The sequence below is a fragment of the Lacerta agilis genome, chromosome 1, assembly GCF_009819535.1.
Source record: "Lacerta agilis isolate rLacAgi1 chromosome 1, rLacAgi1.pri, whole genome shotgun sequence".
Taxonomy (NCBI): Eukaryota; Metazoa; Chordata; class Lepidosauria; order Squamata; family Lacertidae; genus Lacerta; species Lacerta agilis.
In genome coordinates, this window is record NC_046312.1 from 12,085,813 (window position 1) to 12,108,468 (window position 22,656).

The window sequence follows — 22,656 nt, forward strand, 5'->3', positions numbered from 1 at the left end:
TTATTAAACCACGAACCAATGATAGTGGAGACTGCTGCATTCCTGTAATTTTTAATTGTGTGGTTAGACACTTGGTCGCCTATCTTTTGAAAGCTAGCAGCAACTATCCATAAGCTGACATATATGGAAAAGATTTCAAACCGTGCAATGGATAAAATGTGATGTTTATACATACCACTCACAAATACCCACATTGCTTAACCCTCACCTCAAAATATACACCAGACACAAAGGGGCTTGACTTAGCTCCAGCTAAACACTTTTACTCCCCATTGATTCCAGTGGGAGAGAGTAAAATACACACAGCTACTCTCAGTTTCATCCAAGCCAAAAATTGAGTTGAATTCAAAGGCTCCTCCCTGAAGAAACCGCTGGGGAATTTCAAAGGAAGCAAGTTTTGATAAGGTTATGCACCCTGTCTGTCCACACGTTCCTCTGTAAGCAACACCCAACATTTATCATTTAAAAATAAGTCATTTTTGAAGACTAGTCTTTTGTATGGTCTAGCTCATGGGTTTATTATTATTATTATTATTATTATTATTATTATTATTATTATTATTTTAAGACGTTTGATTGGCAATACTTTGAAATCCTGTTTGCAGCTCCCACACATCCCCAGGTTGGAAATAAAGAATATTCTCAGTACTTCAAGGCTCTTACACAATGGGCCTCTAATTGCAATTGAGATTGCTAGGAGACGATAATGGCATTATGAAAAGAAATGCAGAACCCAAGTGACAGCGATAAGAAAGGAAAAATGCCCACCGTGGGTAGCGTCGCAATTTTGCGAGAAGACAGCTGCTTCATTTTCCGTTTAATTTTTTTTTCTTAAATAAAGAAGCTCCTTTTCTCAGACACATTCGGGCGGTATCCCAGAGGAAGCGAGCCATTGTCCCCAACCCTGCGTGGTTTCCGTGCGCGTGGCTTTCTAGAGCCTCATAAACCAGGCCCAACATATCGCAGCAACGCGCCTGATCTGAAGGAAGGCGATAACAAGCTGGGTGTGGAATTCTTCCAAGACTTTGAAATCTCGCCTCACGTTGCTGTAGTAGAGACTTAAAGCCAAAAGCAGGAGCGCACAAAGGGAAATCCCCAGGAACAAAGGCAGTACGCTTGTGGGCCTCTTGTGCGCTGGGATGTAGTGGAGGAGAACAGAAAGAAGCGAGGTTAAAATTTGGTCCTCCCCAGTCATATTGAAACATCCCCCGCCTCCCCTTTTGCTGGAGAAATCTTACTTTCAGTGTCATATGATATATCACAAGTGTCCTGATTCCACACACACACACACACACACCATGAGGTTGGGGAGGCTGAGAGGTTGCAGTTGACTCAAAGTGACCAATGTAGATGTGGATGTGATGTCTTTGTGTGCAGGAGATCCAACACGGGAGAAACTGAATAGAATAGAATAGAATGTCCCTATTTTCATCTCAGAAATGTTGGAAGGTAGGGTATCACTATCCATTTCTTTTTATTTGGGGGCGATTAAGCATGCTGCTCTCAGAGGAACTCTCTCTGAGGACACTGCCTCCTCCTCCTCCTTGTGGGAATGTTGTGGATAGTAGGAGAGGATATATTGATTAAATATATTGATTAAATATTATCCTTCCTCACTCACGCTAGTGAGCTGCTAGCAGAGTACATCTCCCCTGTATATTGCAGGAAGCTAGTTGGTAAGATTTGTTTGAATCTCTTGAGTTAAGCAATCCAGCCTGGCTTGTCCAGATTGGATTTGTTCCTGGTAAATCCCCTTCGTTCCCTCTTAAAAAGAATGAAGACACAACAGTCTTCTCTTAAAAGTAATAAGAAGTTTACTTACATTCAGTTCACAGTATGATCCTGAATGTAAGTAGTTTGTAGTTACAGAAGAGAGTGTGGGTTCATCCCATATGGGGATTGAGCCCATGTGCTGCTGGCTGAGAGCCAGCAGACAGCAAAAGCATCAAGGTGGAATAAAGTGAAGAAGAAGGGTCAAGAGAGAAGGGAAGATGGCTGTGTCACCAGCCCTTTCATGGTCACCCCCCCCCCCCCCCAAGGTCATGGTACCTTTACCTTTACATGAATTTTGCCTGTTCTTTTAAAGCCATCCAAGTCGGTGGCCATCACTGCCTCTTGTGGCAGTGAGTTCCATGGTTTAACCATCCCTACACCTCAGCTTTTTGGGCAGCCAGGAGGCCTGCTTCTTGAACAGTATAAAGGCAGCACAGGAAGCAGGAGAGAGAGAGAGAGAGAGAGAGAGAGAGAGAGAGAGAGAGAGAGAGAGAGAGAGAGGAGGAGGAGGAGGAGCGTTGATCTGCACATGGAAATGCGACTCTCCCCCCCCCCCACCTCCTGTGCTTGCCCAGGATTTGCTATAAAGCGGCCCTCGCTCAGCTTCTTTGCAGCTGTGTGGCAGCAATTCCCAGGCCTGTCTCTGCCCACTGCATGTGTTCCTCTGGCCTCCTGCCCTCGAATACAGCTCTTTGGCAGGCCTAGCTCAAATAGCAACAACACACACCTCCCTCCGAAAGGGGACTGAATAACAATGATGAAATCTAATGGAGCGTTGAAAGGATTTGATTATATACAACAAGAACAGGATTACCATAATTAATGCGTGCACTTGGATACCCTCGCTGCCATCTTTGAAAAACAAAACGAAAACCTTTCAGCAAAACGTGAGCACTTAAATACTTCTGAACGCTAGGCAGCTCTGGCAAATTATTTAATGCTCATTGGCAGCTTATAAAGAAACGAGATTCCGTGCCTCCTGCCTGTAACACGAGCCCTTTATATCCAGTCCTTTCAAACTGGGAAAAAAGAGAGTTAGTTGCGCACTTGGTGCCGCATAAAATACAAGCAGGCTTAAAATGATCATCCGAGTAAACATTTGACATGTTTTAATTTTCACAGGCTGATCTAGGAAAGCTTTCTCTTTCTTTTAATGAAATGCTCTTGTGTGTGTGTTGTAAGCGTTCATCTTAATTTGTATTAATTTTGGTATTTAATGGCATTTGCAATGTTTCCATTTGCATTCCTATTTCTATTTAAGTTTTCTGTGAAGCCTTTGGGGAGGATACCACTAGTCTCAATACTCTCGTAGAATCATAGAATTGTAGAGTTGGAAGGGGTCCCGAGGGTCATCTAGTCCAACCCCCTGCAATGCTGGAATCTCAACCACCCCTGACAGATGGCCATCCAACCCCTGCTTATAAACCTCCAGGGATGGAGAGTCCATCACCTCCTAAGGGAGTCTGTTCCACTGCTGAACAGCTCTTACCCTCAGAAAGTTTTTTTTTCTGTATGTTTAGTCGGAATCTCCTTTCTTGCAACTTGAATTCATTGGATCGAGTCCTACCCTCTGGAGAAGGAGAAAACAAGCTTATTGTTCCCTCTTCCATGGGTCAGCCCTTGAGATACTAGAAGATGACCATCATATCTCCTCTCGGTCTCCTCTTCTCCTGGCTAAACCTACCCACTTCCCTCAACCGTTCCTCATATGGCATGGTTTCCAAATTCTTGACCCCTGTTGTAAAGGTAAAGGTAAAGGGACCCCTGACCATTAGGTCCAGTCGTGTCTGACTCTGGGGTTGCAGCGTACAGCTTCCGGGTCATGTGGCCAGCATGACAAAGCCGCTTCTGGCAAACCAGAGCAGCGCACGGAAATGCCGTTTACCTTCCCGCCAGAGCGGTACCTATTTATCTACTTGCACTTTGACATGCTTTCGAACTGCGAGGTTAGCAGGAGCTGGGACCCAGCAACGGGAGCTCACCCCATTGCAGGGATTCGAACCACCGACCTTCTGATCAGCAAGCCCTAGGCTCTGTGGTTTAACCCACAGCACCACCCGCGTCCCGACCCCTGTTGTAGGGACAGCCAATTCTGATGCTCACCTTCCAGATGATGATTGACTCCAGCTCTTATCAGCCCTACCCAGTGGCGGAGCTTCATGCTCTGGCACCAGGGGCGGAGAGCAGGCAAGGGCGTGGTGTGCCACATGTGGGGGCGTGGCACCCAGCACGGGGAGGGCAGCTGCGATGGCACCCCACCGGGATCGTGGTGACGGTGGCAGTACGCTCCTCCCACCCCCCTTTTCCTCTGCCAGTGGCCCTACCCAGCTTGGCTGATTGGCAGGGATGACGGAAGCTGCAATCCAGCAACACCTGGAGTGACATCCTGTCTGTGAAGACACTGCTAGTCAGTACAGACAATGGTAAAGTGGGTGAACCAGTGGTAGAAGGTAGCTGTTTATTATTATAGGCTGCGTGGGGTTTAGCCTGGATGATATACATGGGTCCTTTCCAGGCCTGTGATTGCACATCTACAGTAGTGAGGTTTGGAATCTAGCAGAAGCAGCTGTCAGAAAAGTCTCTTTGTCGGGTAATGGCCTTGGCATGGCTGGCTGGCGAAGTGCCCTCATCAGCATCTCAAAGGGTGAGCTACGTTTCCATAGAGACAAATAGGTGGGCCTTTTGCGACCTCACCTGGCTGGGTGCCATGTCATCCTGGGATGCAGAGCAATAGGCCAAGGGAGGTTGTGCGTGTGAGCGGATGTGGGGTGACGCTGGAAGCCGGAGAAACAGAGACATGCCTTGCTCTGTGCTGGATCCAAAACTGTGACCTGGGGCTTCCCTGGAGACCCAAGGGTGAAGCAAGATCTTTGAGAGTGTTGGTGCTGTGAGCCCCTTCGCCCTCTGCTTAGGTTGCATATATGTGTAAATAAAACCATATGTCCCCGAGGACACCACAATCTCTGTTGACCTTCATTAAGTGCAAACTATTTAATTATCAGGGACCCAGGTGGCACTGTGGGTTAAACCACAGAGTCTAGGGCTTGCTGATCAGAAGGTCGGTGGTTCAAATCCCTGCCACGGGGTGAGATCCCATTGCTCAGTCCCAGCTCCTGCCAACCTAGCAGTTCGAAAGCACATCAAAGTGCAAGTAGATAAATAGGTACCGCTCCGGCAGGAAGGTAAACAGCGTTTCCATGCTCTGTTCTGGTTCACCAGAAGCGGCTTAGTCATGCTGGCCACATGACCCGGAAGCTGTCTGCGGACAAATGCCAGCTCCCTCAGCCTATAGAGCGAGATGAGCGCCGCAACCCCAGAGTCGGACACGACTGGACCTGATGGTCAGGGGCCCCTTTACCTTTTACTATTTAATTATCATTTGCTGATTTAAATTTATTCTTTACTATTATATTCTAATGGTGTCAGGGAAAGAGTGCCTCCTCGTGAGGAGGAGGGGGAGAGAGGGCAACAGCCCAGAGATGGGGGGAGAGAAAGTGACTCATCAAGGGAAGAGGGTTCACTGTGTTATAGGGAACCGCAGCCAATAATCTCCATGGACACTTCATCCTCACCCAGCCCACGTCATGAGATATCTCCTGAGGAAAGGGAGGTGCCAGAGCTTGAGAGGGAAGGACAGAGACCCAGCACCGTCAGCCACAGACAGGCGGATGGTGAGATGCCAGTTCCGGAGGAGGACCGGCGGAGAGGGGGAAGAAGGCGACGCAGACATCATCTAAGAATGCCAAGGCTGTGGTGTTGGCAGGCGAACTGATACCGATTGAGCAGACATGTTTTGCAGAGCTCTTGCTGTAAATAGCTAAGGCACAATAAATAGTTATTGTTATTGCAGGTATCGGTGGTTACTCATGAGCAACACACTACAAAGGGAACGAGACCCTGACAAATGGATTATTGAATATTGCTTGATTTGCTATTACATTGTTCATTTGAAAGTTATGTTTTTATTGTGACTTTTTTGTATTGGATCAGATGGTTATTAGGTATGTGATCTTTGCTGCTTATTTTGTTGTTTCTTCAGCTTGTAAACTGCCTTGTGTGTAGCGATTTAGAAAGGTGATATCATACCCTTCAACATTTCTCCAATGGGCATAGGGACACCCCATTACATAAGGAAATTTTTTACTATTTATACCCCACACATCTTACTGGGTTGATCCAGCCACTCTGGGCAGCTTCCAACATATATAAAAACGTAATAAAACATTAAACTTCCCTATACAGGATTGCCTTCAGGTGGCTTGGGGGTTTCAAATAATTCCATACCCTCCAACATTTCTCCAGTGAAAATAGAGACATCCTAAGGAAAAGCGGGACATTCCGGGATCAAATCAGAAACCGGGATGGCTTCTCTAGATCAGGGAAGTCCTTGGAAAATAGGGACACTTGGAGGGTCTGTGGTACGCAAATAAAAAGTGAAATGAAAAAAATGAAAAATGTAATGAAATGGTGTTAAAGGCACAGGAAGGGGCAGAGCTCAATGGCAGATCATGTGATTTGCAGAGAGTTGGTCCTTGGCTCAACCTCTGGCATCTTCAGTCAGGCCAGTTGCTGGTTCTTGTACTTGTGTCCTGCTTGGTAGCTTCCTATGGCCATTGTGAGAACAGGATGCTGGACTAGATGGGCCATTGGTCTGATCCACTAGACTAGTCTCTTCTTATGTTCTACAATCCTGGAAAAGCACTGCCAGTCAGAGTAAAGGAAAAGGACCCCTGGATGGTTAAGTCCAGTCAAAGGCAACTACAGGGTTGCGGCGCTCATCTCGCTTTTAGGCCAAGGGAGCCGGCGTTTGTCCACAGACAGCTTTCCGGGTCATGTGGCCAGCATGACTAAACGGCTCCTGGCACAACGGGACAACGGGATGGAAACCAGAGCGCACAAAAATGCCATTTACCTTCCCCCGGCAGCGGTACCTATTTATCTGCTTGCACTGGTGTGCTTTCGAACTGCTAGGTTGGCAGGAGCTGGGACCGAGCAACGGGAGCTCACCCCGTCGCAGGGATTTGAACCGCCAACCTTCTGATCGGCAAGCCCAAGAGGCTCCGTGGTTTAGACCACAATCAGTGGCGTAGCAAGGGAGGGGTGATGGGGCGGGGCGCCCTGGGTTCCAGGGGAGGGGGGCGACACTCGCCGGCCCCTCCCGCCACTCCCAAAGCCGAGCCCCGCCACCCGGTACCCGGTCCATGCTGCTTTACGGACGGACGGGGCAGCCCCACCAGCCGCCGCTCGCTCGGTGGCTCGCTCGGTCGCCGCGGGAGCAGCAGCGCCGGCCCAGATGGACCACGCATGCGCGGCATTTCCGTGCATGCGCAGTGTGTCCGACATGCGCCGTGACGTCACGCGCGGCGTTTGCAAGTGGCTTCCTCTGCCCCTGACCACAGTGCCACCCGCGTCTCCAGTCAGTGTAGACTGAGCTCAATGGACCAACAGTCTGACTTGGCAGAAAGCAGCTCCCCCTGTTCTTATATGCCCTGTTGGTGATCCTGTGTGAGACACGCCGTCACACCAATGTCTACTGACAAGCTGCTGAGTGAGACAGAACATCGCTCTGACCCAGCGTGGCGATTTTTATGAGAGTTTCATTGCCACTATTTTATAACAACAGCCTTCTTTTATAAAGCTGCTTGGATACGGAAAGCGCTACCAAACGCCCGATCTATGCATCGGATAATAACCTTTTTTTAAAAAAAATACTATACAGAGTTATAACCATTTGCCTGGTATACGAGTGCACCCAGTATGGGTAAGATTAAAAATATACATATAAACGCCGCTGTGGTCTGTATCCTTATGGCTAAAGGTCCGCTGTTCGCTCTGGCCTATTTAAATTAGCTGCTATTACTGGTCCCAGAATTCATGGTAAACAATTAAGCTGTCATAAAGGCAGGCAACCCAACCCATAATAATGTATCAAAAAGTGTGTGTGTTGGGGGGGGGGAGGCAGAATGCTAAGAGCAAATCATTTTAAAGAACCCGAGAAAGCGAATCAATGTTCTCTAATAGAGTCGGGGGGAACTATTTGCAGCAAATGATTTATTCATCTCGAACGAAGCCCTCCTTTCCGCTTGCAAATTATCTCTGAACAGGCTTCCATTTTCTTTGTTAAATCGATTGCTATTTAAAATTACTCTCTTTGTGCTTTCTGTGAATAAATGTCAGCCTGTGGCTCGCTCGCTAACTCCTTCCTGTGAGGGACTGATTCAAATGTTATTGCACTTGTAGACTGAATATATATATATATATATGAATATATATATATATTCAGTCTACAAGTGCAATAACATTTGAATCAGTCCCTCACAGGAAGGAGTTAGCGAGCGAGCCACAGGCTGACATTTATTCACAGAAAGCACAAAGAGAGTAATTTTAAATAGCAATCGATTTAACAAAGAAAATGGAAGCCTGTTCAGAGATAATTTGCAAGCGGAAAGGATATATATACCCCTTCATGGATCACTGCCTTGTCGTGGCGAAGGGGCTTGAATTACTCAGGCAAGCTATGGACAGGTCAAGATGGACAGGTCATAGCGGAGAGTTTGGACCAAACGTGATCCACCTGGAGAAGGAACTGGCAAGCCGCTCCAGTATCCCTGCCAAGAAAACTCCATGGACAAAGACAACAGGCATATAAAAGATATGACGCTGGAAGATGAGCCCCTCAGGTCGGAAGGCGTCCAACTTGCTACTGGGGAAGAGCGGAGGACAAGTACAAGTAGATCCAGAGCTGATGAAGCGGCTGGGCCAAAGCCGAAAGGACGCACAGTTGCGGATATGCCTGGAAGCGAAAGGAAAGTCCAATGCTGTAAAGAAAAGTATTGCATAGGAACCTGGAATGTAAGAACCATGAACCTTGGTAAGCTGGATGTGGTAAAAAATGAGATGGCAAGAATAAACATTGACATCCTAGGCATCAGTGAACTAAAATGGACAGGAATGGGCAAATTCAGTTCGGATGACTATCATATCTACTACTGTGGGCAGGAATCCCGTAAAAGAAATGGAGTGGCCCTCATAGTCAACAAAAGAGTGGCGAAAGCTGTCCTGGGATGCAACTTCAAAAATGATAGAATGATCTCGATACGAATCCAAGGCAGTCCTTTTAACATCACAGTAATCCAAGTTTATGCACCAACTACCAGTGCTGAAGAAACCGAAATTGATCAATTCTATGAAGACTTACAACACCTTATAGAAATGACACCAAAGAAGGATGTTCTTCTCATTATAGGGGATTGGAATGCTAAAGTAGGAAGCCAAGAGATAAAAGGAACAACTGGCAAGTTTGGCCTTGGAGATCAAAATGAAGCAGGGCAAAGGCTAATAGAGTTCTGTCAAGAGAACAAGCTGGTCATCACAAACACTCTTTTCCAACAACACAAGAGACGACTCTACACATGGACATCACCAGATGGGCAACATCGAAATCAGATTGATTATATTCTCTGCAGCCAGAGATGGAGAAGCTCTATACACTCAGCAAAAACAAGACCTGGAGCTGACTGTGGCTCAGATCATCAGCTTCTTATAGCAAAATTCCAGCTTAAACTGAAGAAAGTAGGAAAAACCACTGGGCCAGTAAGATTCAATCTAAATCAAATTCCTTATGAATACACAGTTGAAGTGAAGAACAGGTTCAAGGATTTAGATTTGGTGGATAGAGTACCTGAAGAACTGTGGATGGAGGCTCGTAACATTATACAGGAGACAGCAACGAAAACCATCCCAATGGAAAAGAAATGCAAGAAAGCAAAGTGGCTGACCAATGAGGCCTTACAAATAGCGGGGGAGAGAAGACAAGCAAAATGCGAAGGAGATCGTGAAAGATACAGGAAATTGAATGCAGATTTCCAAAGAATAGCAAGGAGAGACAAGAGGGCCTTTCTAAACGAGCAATGCAAAGAAATAGAGGAAAACAACAGAATGGGAAAAACCAGAGATTTATTCAAGAAAATTGGAGATATGAAAGGAACATTTCGTACAAAGATTACCACAATTAAGGACAAAAGTGGAAAGGACCTAACAGAAGCAGAAGACATCAAGAAGAGGTGGCAAGAATACACAGAGGAATTATACCAGAAAGATATGGAGGTCTCATACACCCCAGGAAATGTGGTTGCTGACCTTGAGCCAGACATCCTGGAGAGTGAAGTCAAATGGGCCTTAGAAAGCCTTGCTAACAACAAGGCCAGTGGAAGTGATGATATTCCAGCTGAACTATTTAAAATTTTAAAAGAGGATGCTGTTAAGGTGCTGCACTCAATATGCCAGCAAGTTTGGAAAACTCAGCAGTGGCCAGAGGATTGGAGAAGATCAGTCTACATCCCAATCCCAAAGAAGGGCAGTGCCAAAGAATGCTCCAACTACCGCACAATTGCACTCATTTCACACGCTAGCAAGGTTATGCTTAAAATTCTACAAGGCAGGCTTAAGCAGTATGTGGACCGAGAACTCCCAGAAGTGCAAGCTGGATTTCGAAGGGGCAGAGGAACCAGAGACCAAATTGCAAACATGCGCTGGATTATGGAGAAAGCCAGAGAGTTCCAGAAAAACATCTACTTCTGCTTCATTGATTATGCAAAAGCATTTGACTGTGTCGACCACAGCAAACTATGGCAAGTTCTTAAAGAAATGGGAGTGCCGGATCACCTCATTTGCCTCCTGAGAAATCTCTATGTGGGACAAGAAGCTACAGTTAGAACTGGATATGGAACAACTGATTGGTTCAAAATTGGGAAAGGAGTACGACAAGGCTGTATATTGTCTCCCTGCTTATTTAACTTATATGCAGAATACATCATGCGAAAGGCTGGACTGGATGAATCCCCAACCGGAATTAAGATTGCCGGAAAAAATATCAACAACCTCAGATATGCTGATGATACTACCTTGATGGCAGAAAGTGAGGAAGAATTGAAGAACCTTTTAATGAGGGTGAAAGAAGAGAGCGCAAAATATGGTCTGAAGCTCAACATCAAAAAAACTAAGATCATGGCCACTGGTCCCATCACCTCCTGGCAAGTAGAAGGGGAAGAAATGGAGGCAGTGAGAGATTTCACTTTCTTGGGTTCCATGATCACTGCAGATGGTGACAGCAGTCACGAAATCAGAAGACGCCTGCTTCTTGGGAGAAAAGCAATGACAAACCTAGACAGCATCTTAAAAAGCAAAGACATCACCTTGCCGACAAAAGTCCGTATAGTTAAAGCTATGGTTTTCCCAGTAGTAATGTACGGAAGTGAGAGCTGGACCATAAAGAAGGCTGATCGCCGTAGAATTGATGCTTTTGAATTATGGTGCTGGAGGAGACTCTTGAGAGTCCCGTGGACTGCAAGAAGATCAAACCTATCCATTCTCAAAGAAATCAGCCCTGAGTACTCACTAGAAGGACAGATCCTGAAGTTGAGGCTCCAGTACTTTGGCCACCTCATGAGAAGAGAAGAATCCCTAGAAAAGACCCTGATGTTGGGAAAGATGGAGGGCACAAGGAGAAGGGGACGACAGAGGATGAGATGGTTGGACAGTGTTCTTGAAGCTACTAACATGAGTTTGGCCAAACTGCGAGAGGCAGTGAAGGATAGGCGTGCCTGGCGTGCTCTGGTCCATGGGGTCACGAAGAGTCGGACACGACTGAACGACTGAACAACAACAACAACAACATATATATATATCGCACTGTAGTAGATAGCATCTGAAACACACAGTGTGAAATTGCTTTTAGACACAGAAAACTGCTCCGTTCTCAATGCTGGAGCTGGGGTTGCTCAAACTGTGTCCTGGGGAACAGTTATTTTGAAGCTTATCAGGGTGGTAAATGATGAACGCTAAAAAACAGGGTGCCCAGCATGACCAACTGTCCCTTAAGATGCAAAGCTATGGGGAAGTGCTATAGGGCACATGAAGATTTGGGTAGCCAATGAAGTGCCCCCCCCCAGCATGATTGTCATGAACTGGTTGGACGCAGAGGAATGGTGGAAGGAACCAACTGAGGAACCGCCAAGGGAAGAAGGTTCAGAGCTTGGAGATTGGGGGTGGAATTACAATGAGTGGTCAGAGGGAGAAAAGGGAGAAGGCTGGGAGGAGAATGGGAAGAGGGGTTAGTAAACTGGGAGAGCCCGTGGCTGAGAGAAATCCAGAATCAGAGGCAGAAGCTGAAGCAAGAAAGTAGGAGGAAGCGCAAAAGGCAGAGTTGAGTCAGGCTGGTGAAGAGTCACGAGGGTCTTCCCCTCCTGCTGCAACAAGCTCCCCTCCCAGCTTGTCTCCCAGAACCAGAAGAGGCATGAAAAGGGCGGAGGAGAGGCTGGTTCACACAGGCGCAGTCTCTGATTGCTTGGGAAATACCCTGGAGAGGCAGGGACTTTCAGTCTCGGCAACTGATCCGTGGGGCATGGGCAAGACCTACTAGGGGTGAACTGTTGCGTTCATTGGGCCCGTCTGCCAAGTCTGTGCATATCATGTTCTTGCTAATAAAGACTTAACTTCAACTTGCACGGTGTGATTTACTGCCGGCTGGCTCCTAACAATGACCAACGGACAGGGATGATGGGAGTTGTAGTCCAGCAACATCTGGAGGGCACCAGAAGTGATGTCAGCTGCTTGACAGGTGGTTGTGGTTGGGGTGGGGGAATGGCCTCATGGGCCAAATTGGATCAACCCAGTGTGGCCCGAGATTAGCCTGCTGTCTGGAGATTAAAAACTTTAAATGAGTCCAACTAGTCCAGCATCCTGTTCTCACAATGGCCAAACAGAAGCTCATGGAAAACATACAAACAGGACCTGAGCACACAATCATTCTCCCCTCCCATGGTTTCCAGCAACTGGTATCCCCAAATATTGCTGCCTCTGACTGTGAAGGCAGAGCACAGACATCATTGCTAGTAGCCATTGATAACTCTATAAGCAACCCACCCCTAGCTAAGTGTCTTTTTTAGAACAGCAGTGCAAGTAGCTCACTATTACCACCCCCATATTATAGATGAAGTATGTCGAAGGAGACCTAATGTGAATTGCTACTCTCAGCTAATGTTTTATTCCTTTTGCAAACCTAGGCTATTAATAATCCAAGCAGCAAGCCATCATCAGTCAGTTCCACAAATGGCCCACGGTGAACACGTTAGAGATTTCAACTTACCAACTATGTAGTCACAGCAGGAAATGTCTAGATAGAAAACAGAATGAAAGGGATGTATTATTAGCACTGCAAAGAAGGAACCTCTTTGGACTAATAAAAAAGGGCAAATTTGGTAGAGGACCTAGCTGCAGGTTGGAAATTGCTCAGCTAAAAGGCAAATGCAGATTTTACACAGTTCACTTGCAAAAATAATGAGCTAGATTTTCACTGAGAAAATAATTAAAGCTGCTTCAGCTGATTCCACTTTCTTCCTATATACCAGGTTGGGTAGGGCTGCCGTATGTCCGGAATTTTTCCTGGCATAGCTGGGATTTGTCTGTCCAAAATGGTGTCCGGGCGTAATTATTGGGGCCAGAGTCAGAAGTGGGTGGGGCAACACATGCCAAAACAACAACAACAACAACAACAACAACAACAACAACAACAACAACAACAACAACGTTTGTATACTGCCCTTTGTCTCAAGGTCACAGGGTGATTTACAGCACCAAGATAGAAAATGAGAACACAAAATACAAAAACAAACCAATAAATGCCCCCCTCCCCAAACACTTTTAAAAGTGTTTAGCTGCTTTAGCTAAGATTCCTGCATTGCAAGGGTCTGGACTAGATGCAGACCCTCCAAGTGCCCCTATTTTCTAGGGACAGCCCTCGATTTACAGAAGACACCCTGGTTTATGGTTTGATCCCGGAATGTCCTGCATCTCCTCAGGATGTCCCTATGTTCATCAGAGAATACCAAAGGCCTGGTTATAGAGGAATGTTCTTGCCTGGTGCCTAAATATATGTAATAAAGGTGACAGGCGAGCCTCCCTTGGGAGAGCATTCAACAATCCGGGTGCCACCACAGAAAAGGCCCGTTCTCATGTTGCTGCCCTCCAGACCTCCCATGGAGAGGGCACACAAATAGATGATATTGCAGGGTCTGGGTCAGTTCTTACGAGGAGAAGCAATCCCTGAGGTATTGCAGCCCTGAGCTGTTTAGAGCTTAATAGGTCAAAGCCAGCACTTTGAACTGAGCCCAGAAACTAATTGGCAGCAAGTGCAGTCAGGTCAGGATTGGTGTAATATGCTCAAACCATTTTACCCTGGTGAGCAACCTGGCGCCACCCAGTTATGCACCAACTGAAGTTTCTGAACAATCTTCTGAGGCAGCCCCACATATAATACATTGCAGTCATCTAGCCTAGAGGTTACCAGAGCAGAGACACCAGGTGTTAGGCCCTCCTTGTCCAGATAGGGGCATCACTGGACCACCAGTCAAAGCTGATGGAAGGCACTCTGTGGTACAAAGGCTACCTGAGCCCCAAGCGGCAACAACGAATCCAAGAGTGTTGAAGCTATATGTTTAACTTACATAAAATATTGTTTTTAATTGCATTGTCTGTAAGTTGTTGTAAAAGAAAGCTTTAGGCATATAGCCATTACTTTTCCATAGGGTGTGTTAAGTCAGGTCGGGACTCCTCTCCTGACTTTGTCACGAGTTAAATCTTAAGACAGTGGGAAGAGATGCAATCTGAGTGCCTTACAAGTGTTTGTAAATGTAGTAGTTTTTTATTATGGTCGACGACCAGCACACACACACACACACACACACACACACAAAGACGCATACAGAATCAATAATAAATGCAATTTAAAATTAATCTGAGATTTGATCTAAAAGGGGTTGGCCGTCTCAAAATTAAAGTACATTAAAATTAATAATTATTGCTTTAAAAGAATAAATTTAAAATTAATTAAAAGAATCGACAATTTAGATTATTATAATACTTAAATCGAAAGAAGGATCAGGAGCCACCTATTTGTGCAGACCGAAGCTTAATAGCGACAGCACAGAACTTTGCCACCGCAGCTGTGACCTTAGGGTTGGCATCTGAGAGGAGCCAATGAGTGTTCTTTGGGACACCCAGTAGCGGAGAGATAAGTTCATTCCGTAAAGCCCTATAAAAGCGGCAACGGAGAAGCACGTGGTCTGTAGTCTCTACTTCTCCGGAGTTGCATGGACAGAGTCTGTCACCCAAAGGAACCCACCTATACCTCCCATCCAATACGGCAGATGGCAGAACATGATTTCGGGCCAGTGTGAATGCCCTTCTGTGGGATGGGACCTCGAGCTGAGTAAAATACCTAGCTGGGAGTTGTAAGTATCTCTGCTCCTCCGGGGTTTGTAAATGTAAATGAGGTTGCATGCAACACAGAGCTGTACACAGTCAGTTGTACATAGTCAGGAGAAAAAGAGACAGTACAGTCGTACCTTGGATCCCAAACGCCTTGGTATTTGGACGTTTCGCCTCCCGAACGCCGCAAACCCGGAAGTGAGTGTTGCAGTTTGCGAACGTTCTTTGGAACCTGAACGTCCAACGCGGCTTCCGCGGCTTCCGCGGCTTCCGATTGGTTGCAGGAGCTTCCTGCAACCAATCAGAAGCTGCGCTTTGTGTTTTCCGAATGTTTTGGGAGTCAAAAGGACTCCCAGAACGGATTCCGTTTGACTTCCGAGGTACCACTGTATGCGATTTTCAGCAGAGAAGCTACATTTTAGTAAAGATGTTTAGAACCTCACCCTGGTATCAGTTTGTAAAACTGAAACCAGTTGCTTTTCTCTTCTTCTTTTGTGTGTGTGCAATGTATCAAATTATCCCTAGCCCCAAAATTGAGAAAAAATAGTCTTGCAAGAGGAGAATAGATGGGTATAGGAATGATTAAGCCCAGAAGTGCCATCTTGGCCCCCACAACTGTGGGTGCCTGGGGCCATGGGTGCCATGCAGCATGCATGGCCCTGGCACCGAAATTTGTGCATGCCCGGCCCCTTCATGGGGAATTTTGTGGGTGTTTGGGCACCCAGGACCCCAGGGAGTTGGCACCTGTGATTAAGCCCAGGGGTCGGAAACCTAAGGCCCATGGGTCACAAGCGGCCCAGGGGGGTCATTTAACCAGCCCACAAGCCACCCCCAAACCGAGCCATCTGCGGGCTGTGCTAAACCGGCACAGCGCGGCACGGGAACTCGCTTCCGCGGCACTGGAAATCGCATCTGTGCAGATGCAGACGATGGAAATTGCGGTCGTGCATTCTCACGCTCACGCACGAGCCGGGCCACAGAGAAATCTCCGCTGGACTGAACCGTCCCAGGCTAGGTAAACCTTGCCGACCCCTGATTAAGCCTCTTCTCTTCCCACCCACCATTCTCCCTTTTCCTGTCTTATTCTGTCCCCCCCCCCCCGCCGTCTCCATCATTAACTCAGCAGCTGTGGGATTCAGACTGTGAGTTTGCTGAGTTAACATGCAGCTTGTCCTTGATGACAATCAGCAGATGTGCCGCTAAACGGAACAGTCTGTTGTGAAAGGGGAAATTCCAACACATGTGTTGGGATCTGTTCTCAGATAAACATTCTCCCGTCTCTGTTGAAGCTTTGTGATGAGACAGAACATACACACACACACGTGCAAGAAGAGCCATGACGGGTGAAACAAGGAAATGGAACTTTCTGAAAACATTACAGGGAGCAGATAATAATGTCATAGTATTTATAGCTGCAAATGGAAAGCATTCTGAGAGTTTATAGGGGTGAGAGGGCTCTTTGGTGCTGTAGGGAAGCTGAAATGTTATTTTTCATTGGAACATCTTGCACAAACACCCACAGGTCTTTGCAAAGTATCGTTTTTAGGGGGAGGGGGAATCCCAATTGTGTCCATCATATCAAAGTGTTTAGATACGTGCCATGAAGGATAGGACTGGCTGCAAGTTCATGGGAGTCGAGGAGTATCGTGCTGTAAAAAATGCCCCCCCCCCCGTCCCCACTGCAACCGATTAAAAAACTGGCGATTTGTAACCCACTTTGACCTATTCTCTCTCCGTCCCTCTGTGCTCCCAGCACAATTTTATATTTATTTTCCAATTATAATACATACACATATTTCCGACAAGACATACACAACCTACAAACATTTTTAAACATCTTAAAAACCAAACACTCCATCATACTTTCCTTATCTTCATCACACTCTACCCACCACCTTGAAAAATTATGTTGAAAAGTTAAATCTCCTATTATAATGAACAAGTTCCGTTACAACTATTGGGTATTAAATAAGTTAGACAACAAAGGGGAACTGTAAATAAACAAGAAATTGGAATAATAGTGTGTTAGAAGAAAGAAAAAAGAAATAGAAATAGAAATAGAAAGAAATTACAGCTGAGTTGACTGGAAGTCATGCACAGGGTGGGGTGTGGGGTGTTGAACGGTGGTGCCCAGCACAATTTTTATAGCATTCGCTTGCCTATGCAAACCCCACCTCCCATGCTAAAATACCAACAACAGCTGCAATTGGAAAGGCAGGAAAACATGAATTGAAAACTTTGCAAGGATATTGATATTCAGAGAATTGAGAACCCTCCCCCCTTTCCCCTCCAAAGAGATTACACGATTTAATTCCTCAGACCCTAGATTATGCATTTGTGGTAGTTATCTTAAAGCTCCGTTTCAGGATTTTAAAACATAATCATGCCCGGCGATTGGAAAGATAGGAGTTTTATTGAATGTCTCGAGCAGAGAATACTTTGGGTAAATGTTCATTTCGTCTCAAAGATGAATGGCAATGTTGATGGGTTTGCTCTTGTTGCAGAAATATAGCCCATTGCAAGAAAACAAGGACTTTGTAACCAGTCCTCTGTATTATTTCCCAAAAGAAAATGTAACACAATAAAATGCTAGGAGGTGGGTGGGTGTGAGGGGAATAAGCTCCTCTTCTTTTTTTTTAAAGCGACTCTTATTACATTGTGGATCTATCATCCAACAGTGTTTTGGAATGGCATTTGTTGATAAAAAAAAAGCACACCCACACAAGTTGAGATTTAGGAAGAAATGTACTGCAAATGGAAAAATGTCTTTGGTGCCAGAAAGTTTTTATTTCCCAATCCGTAGCTCAGCTGTATTGATGGCGTGTGTGTTAATACACAGCAAAATCACATTTGTCAGAGACTGTGTACGCTGAAGCACACAAGTGGCGGAGCTGGCAGCCAAAAAATGAGGATCCTTTACCCTGTTCCCCGCTCCCCTCCCTGTCTTACCAAAACATTTCAGGTGTGAGTTTTCCATTTTGGACTTAGGGCTCCAGATAACTCTATAACAGCTGGTGTAAATGACAGAAGGCAGAATGTGGGTTGAAAAGATGCAGTCCTAAGCATGATGTCTGCTGCTGGGAACTACTGAACTCAGCTCTGTTACTACATAGGAAGCTGCCTTACCGAGTCAGTCCTGTCAGTCCATCCAGCTGAGTATTGTCTACACCAGGGGTTGGCAACGTGCGGCCCATGGACCGGGTACAGCCCACGAAGACCGTTTTACTGGCCCCCAAGCCACCCCTGAGCTGAGCTGCCCACTCAGTGAGTCCCCCATGCGGGGACTCACCGAGTGGCGCCGGAAATCGCATCTGTGCATGCACAGATACTGGAAATCACTTCTGTGCATGCCCAGACGCCGAAAATTGCTTCTGCGCAGGCACGATTTCCATTGTCTGGGCATGCACAGAAGTGATTTCTGGTGCCGCGGACATGCGCAGACCTGATTTCTGGCGTCGCGCTGCGCTGGTCTGCCCACGGACAATCTCTACGGGAGTGATCCGGCCCATGGCCGGTAAGCCTTGCCAGCCCCTGGTCTACACTGACTGACAGTGGCTTTCCAGGGTCCCAGGCAGGAGGCATTCCCAGCCCTACCTGGAGATTCTGGGGATTGAGCCTATGACCTTCTGCATGCAAGCCAGATGTTCTATCACTAAGCTATGGCCCTTCCCAGTTGTAATGTTGAGGTGTGCTGTAGTGCTTATCTTACTGTATGCTTGTGAAACATGGACCACTTATAAAAACCATCTCCAACTCCTCGAAAGATTCCATCAACATTGTCCCCAAAAATGATTACACATCACTTGGGAAGACAGGCCAACTAATGCCAGTGTACTGGAAGAAGCAAAGATCACCAGTGTCGAAGCGATGATTCTTCAACATCAACTTCGTTGGACATGTTGTACGGATGCCTGATTATTGTCTTCCAAAGCAACTACTGTATTACCAACTTAAAAATGGAAAGCATAATGCTGGTCCAGGTCAACAAATGAGGTTCAAAGACTCTCTCAAGGCAAATCTTAAAAAAAAATGTAGTATAAACACCGACAACTGGGAAACACTGGCCTGAGAGCGCTCCAGTTGGAGAACAGCCTTTAAAGATGCTCAAACTCAAGATGAAAGGGAGAAACATGCTAAGAGGAAGACACGTTTGGCAAACCCTCACCATGGTCAACCCCAACCCAGAACCTATGTCCCCACTGTGGAAGGACATGTGAATCCAGAATTGGCTTCCACAGTCACTTACGGACCCACTGTTAAAACCGAGTTTATGGAAGACAATCTTATTTGGCCATGAGTGATTGCCAAAGAGAGAGAGAGAGAAAGAGAGAGAGAGAGAGAGAGAGAGAGAGAGAGAGAGAGAGAGAGAGAGAGAGCTTAGCATCATCTCTATCAGGCAAATTGTTGTACTAGCTTCCTTGGACTGGATGACACCAAGGTTCCTTCCCAAAGCTATGGTTCCATGGCTTACAGAAACACACTCCTGCAGATTCTGTCTCTGTGCATTTCACTCTTAACTCTGGCAGCATAAAGAGGAGAATATGAAACCCGGTCAATATTTGTGAAATTAGAGCAGGCTTTTTTTTTTTTTTTTTATAAGATTTTATTATTTTCCAATAAAACACCAAAGAACAAAATTAAACAACAACACAAGGCATAAAAACAACAATCAAAACAATAACAATAACAATACCAATAAACATAAAAAGAAAAAAGAACATATACATACCTTAACCATTACCTATCTTTGTACTTTCCTTGTTACTAACTTCTTAATTTGGGGACTTCCCCCATTCCCTCCACTGTCGTCAAAGTCAAAAACATCTTAAAGGTAGCTTTATATCTTGTTCATTTAACAATTGCTCGAATTTTTGATATGCTTAACTTTACACAATCAAGATCTTAATCAACTATAAATCTTATCTTAATATCAAAACTTAACTCCTATTTGACAAATAAATCATTCATTCAAAAATTTTCTTTTGCCAATTTTATCAAATATAACCCTACTAAAGCCTCTAATTATCTCTGCTCAAATATTCAATTTTACTGATTTAACTAAATAGTCTTTAAATTTTTTCCACTCTCGTGACACCGTCTCCTCCCTCTGGTCCCGGATTCTGCCGGTCAGTTCTGCGAGTTCCATGTATTCCATCATCTTCATCTGCCATTCTTCCACCGTTGGTATCTCTTCCCCTTTCCATGTTCTTGCCAATAATATTCTAGCTGCTGTTGTGGCATACATAAAAAACACTCTGTCCTGACTGGGTATCTCTTCGTTGGTCATGCTCAGAAGAAATGCCTCTGGTTTCTTACAAAAGGTAACTTTCATTACCTTCTTCAACTCATTGTAAATCTTATCCCAGAAAGCATTTACCGCTGGGCACAGCCACCACATATGATAAAAGGTACCTTTCGCATGTTTACATTTCCAACATACATCTGACATTTTGGTATTCATCTTAGCTATCTTAACTGGTGTCAAGTACCATCTATAAACCATTTTCATTATGTTTTCTCTTAAACTATGACAAGCAGTAAATTTGATACCTTTTTGCCACAATCTCTCCCAGTCATCCATCATGATGTTATGTCCTATATCTTTCGCCCAATCTATCATTGATGATTTAACCAGTTCATCTTTCGTATGCCACTCTAGCAAAAGATTATACATTTTGGAAAGGTTCTTAAAGTTCGATTCTATCAGTTCTGTTTCCAGTTTTGATTTTTCTACTTGAAAACCAACTTTTTTGTCCATCTTAAATGTTTCAAACACCTGATGATAGTGCAGCCAGTCGGGGACCTGGCTTTTCACCTGATCATAGCTTTTTAGCTTAAAAGAGTCCCCTTCCTGCTGCAATATGTCCATATATCTTAACCAGTTTGCAGACATGTTCGGTCTCTTATAGGCCTTGGCCTCCACTGGAGAGATCCATCTAGGGGTCTTTCTCTCTAACAAGTCTTTATATCTAGTCCAAACCTGATACAAGGATTTTCTAACTATATGAGTCTTAAAAGTTCTGTGGATCTTAACCTTGTCGTACCAAAGGTATGCGTGCCACCCAAACATATTATCATGACCTTCCAAGTCCAACACATCGACGTTCTCTAACTTAAACCAATCTTTTAGCCAGCAAAAGGCCGCTGCTTCAAAGTAAAGTCTTAAGTCCGGCAGGGCAAAGCCTCCTCTGTCTTTAGAATCTGTTAAAATCTTAAATTTTATTCTTGGCTTTTTGCCCTGCCATATAAATTTCGATAGGTCCTTTTGCCATTTCTTAAAACAGTCTAGTTTATCCAGAATTGGTATGGCTTGGAATAAAAACAGCATCCTTGGTAGGACATTCATTTTAACCACTGCTATTCTTCCCATTAACGATAGTTTAAGTCTTGTCCAGATCTCCATGTCTTTTTTTATCTCCGTCCACAATTTTTCATAATTATCCTTATACAGGTTCAAGTTCTTATTTGTGAGATTGATACCTAGATATTTTACAGATTTGACAAAATTGAGGCCTGTGGCATCTTGAATTCTTTGAATCTGTTCTGCACTCATATTTTTACCTAAAACTTTGGTTTTCTGCTTATTTAATTTGAAGCCAGCTACAAGTCCAAATTGTTCAATTAATTCCAAAGCTCTGGGGACACTGCTTTCTGGTTCTTGCAGGGATAGCATCAAATCGTCCGCGAAGGCGCGTAATTTGTATTCCTTCTCTCCCACTTTAATTCCTTTTGTCTGTTTATCTTTCCGAATCATATTTAGAAGGACTTCCAGGACCGTAATGAAAAGTAAAGGGGAAATAGGGCACCCTTGTCTTGTTCCTTTCTCTACTTCAATCTCCTCCGATATCACACTGTTCACAATGACTTTTGCTCTTTGTTCTGTATAAATGGCCTTAATGCCATTTAAGAATTTTTCTCCAACTCCCATTTTTTCCAAATTCTTTTTCATAAATATCCAAGATACTTTATCAAAAGCTTTCTCTGCATCAACAAACAATAGTGCTGCATCTGTATTTATGTCTCTCTCCAGTTTTTCTAAAATGTCCACAATAATTCTCGTATTATTACTTATTTGTCTTCCTGGTAAGAAACCTGCTTGGTCTCTATGAATATGGTCTTTCAGCACTCTTTTCAACCTTGTAGCCAAAACATTTGCAAAAATTTTATAATCCACATTCAAAAGGGATATTGGACGATAGTTTTTCATTAGAGTCTTATCAGTATCTGGTTTTAAAATCAGTGTGATAAAGGCTTCTTTCCACGTTTCTGGTGCCCTATTTCCTTCTAGTATTCCATTGCAAATTTCTCTTAACGGCTGTGATAGCCAGTCTTTCAATATCTTATAATATTTTGCTGTTAATCCATCCGGTCCTGGAGCCTTCCCCAATTGCATGTTGTTTATTGCATCTTCTATTTCTTGTGTCGTTATTGGGTGGTTGAGAGTTATTAATTTTTCCTCTGGGACCTTTTGCAGTCCATTCTTTTCCAGAAATCGGTCTATCTCTGCTTCATCTATCTTCTCCTCCTTGTACAGTTGCTTATAAAATCTCTGAAAACACCATCTGATTTCCTCCGGTTTCTCTACATTTTTTCCATTTACTACCAATTTACTGATGA

At 44.9% G+C, this 22,656-nt stretch overlaps 1 protein-coding gene across 1 annotated transcript in view; it reads right to left on the reverse strand.

The window, feature by feature from the left end:
* Positions 1–931: 931 nt before the first annotated feature.
* C1H14orf180 (chromosome 1 C14orf180 homolog) overlaps positions 932–22,656 on the reverse strand; it is a 29,417-nt gene continuing 7,692 nt past the window's right edge. Inside the window, exons 3-4 of the mRNA XM_033172838.1 lie at positions 12,920–12,946; positions 932–1,134 (exon numbers count right to left, since the gene is read on the reverse strand). Of these exons, the coding sequence (XP_033028729.1) occupies positions 932–1,134; positions 12,920–12,946 (230 nt within the window). The remainder of the gene's footprint in view (positions 1,135–12,919; positions 12,947–22,656) is intronic.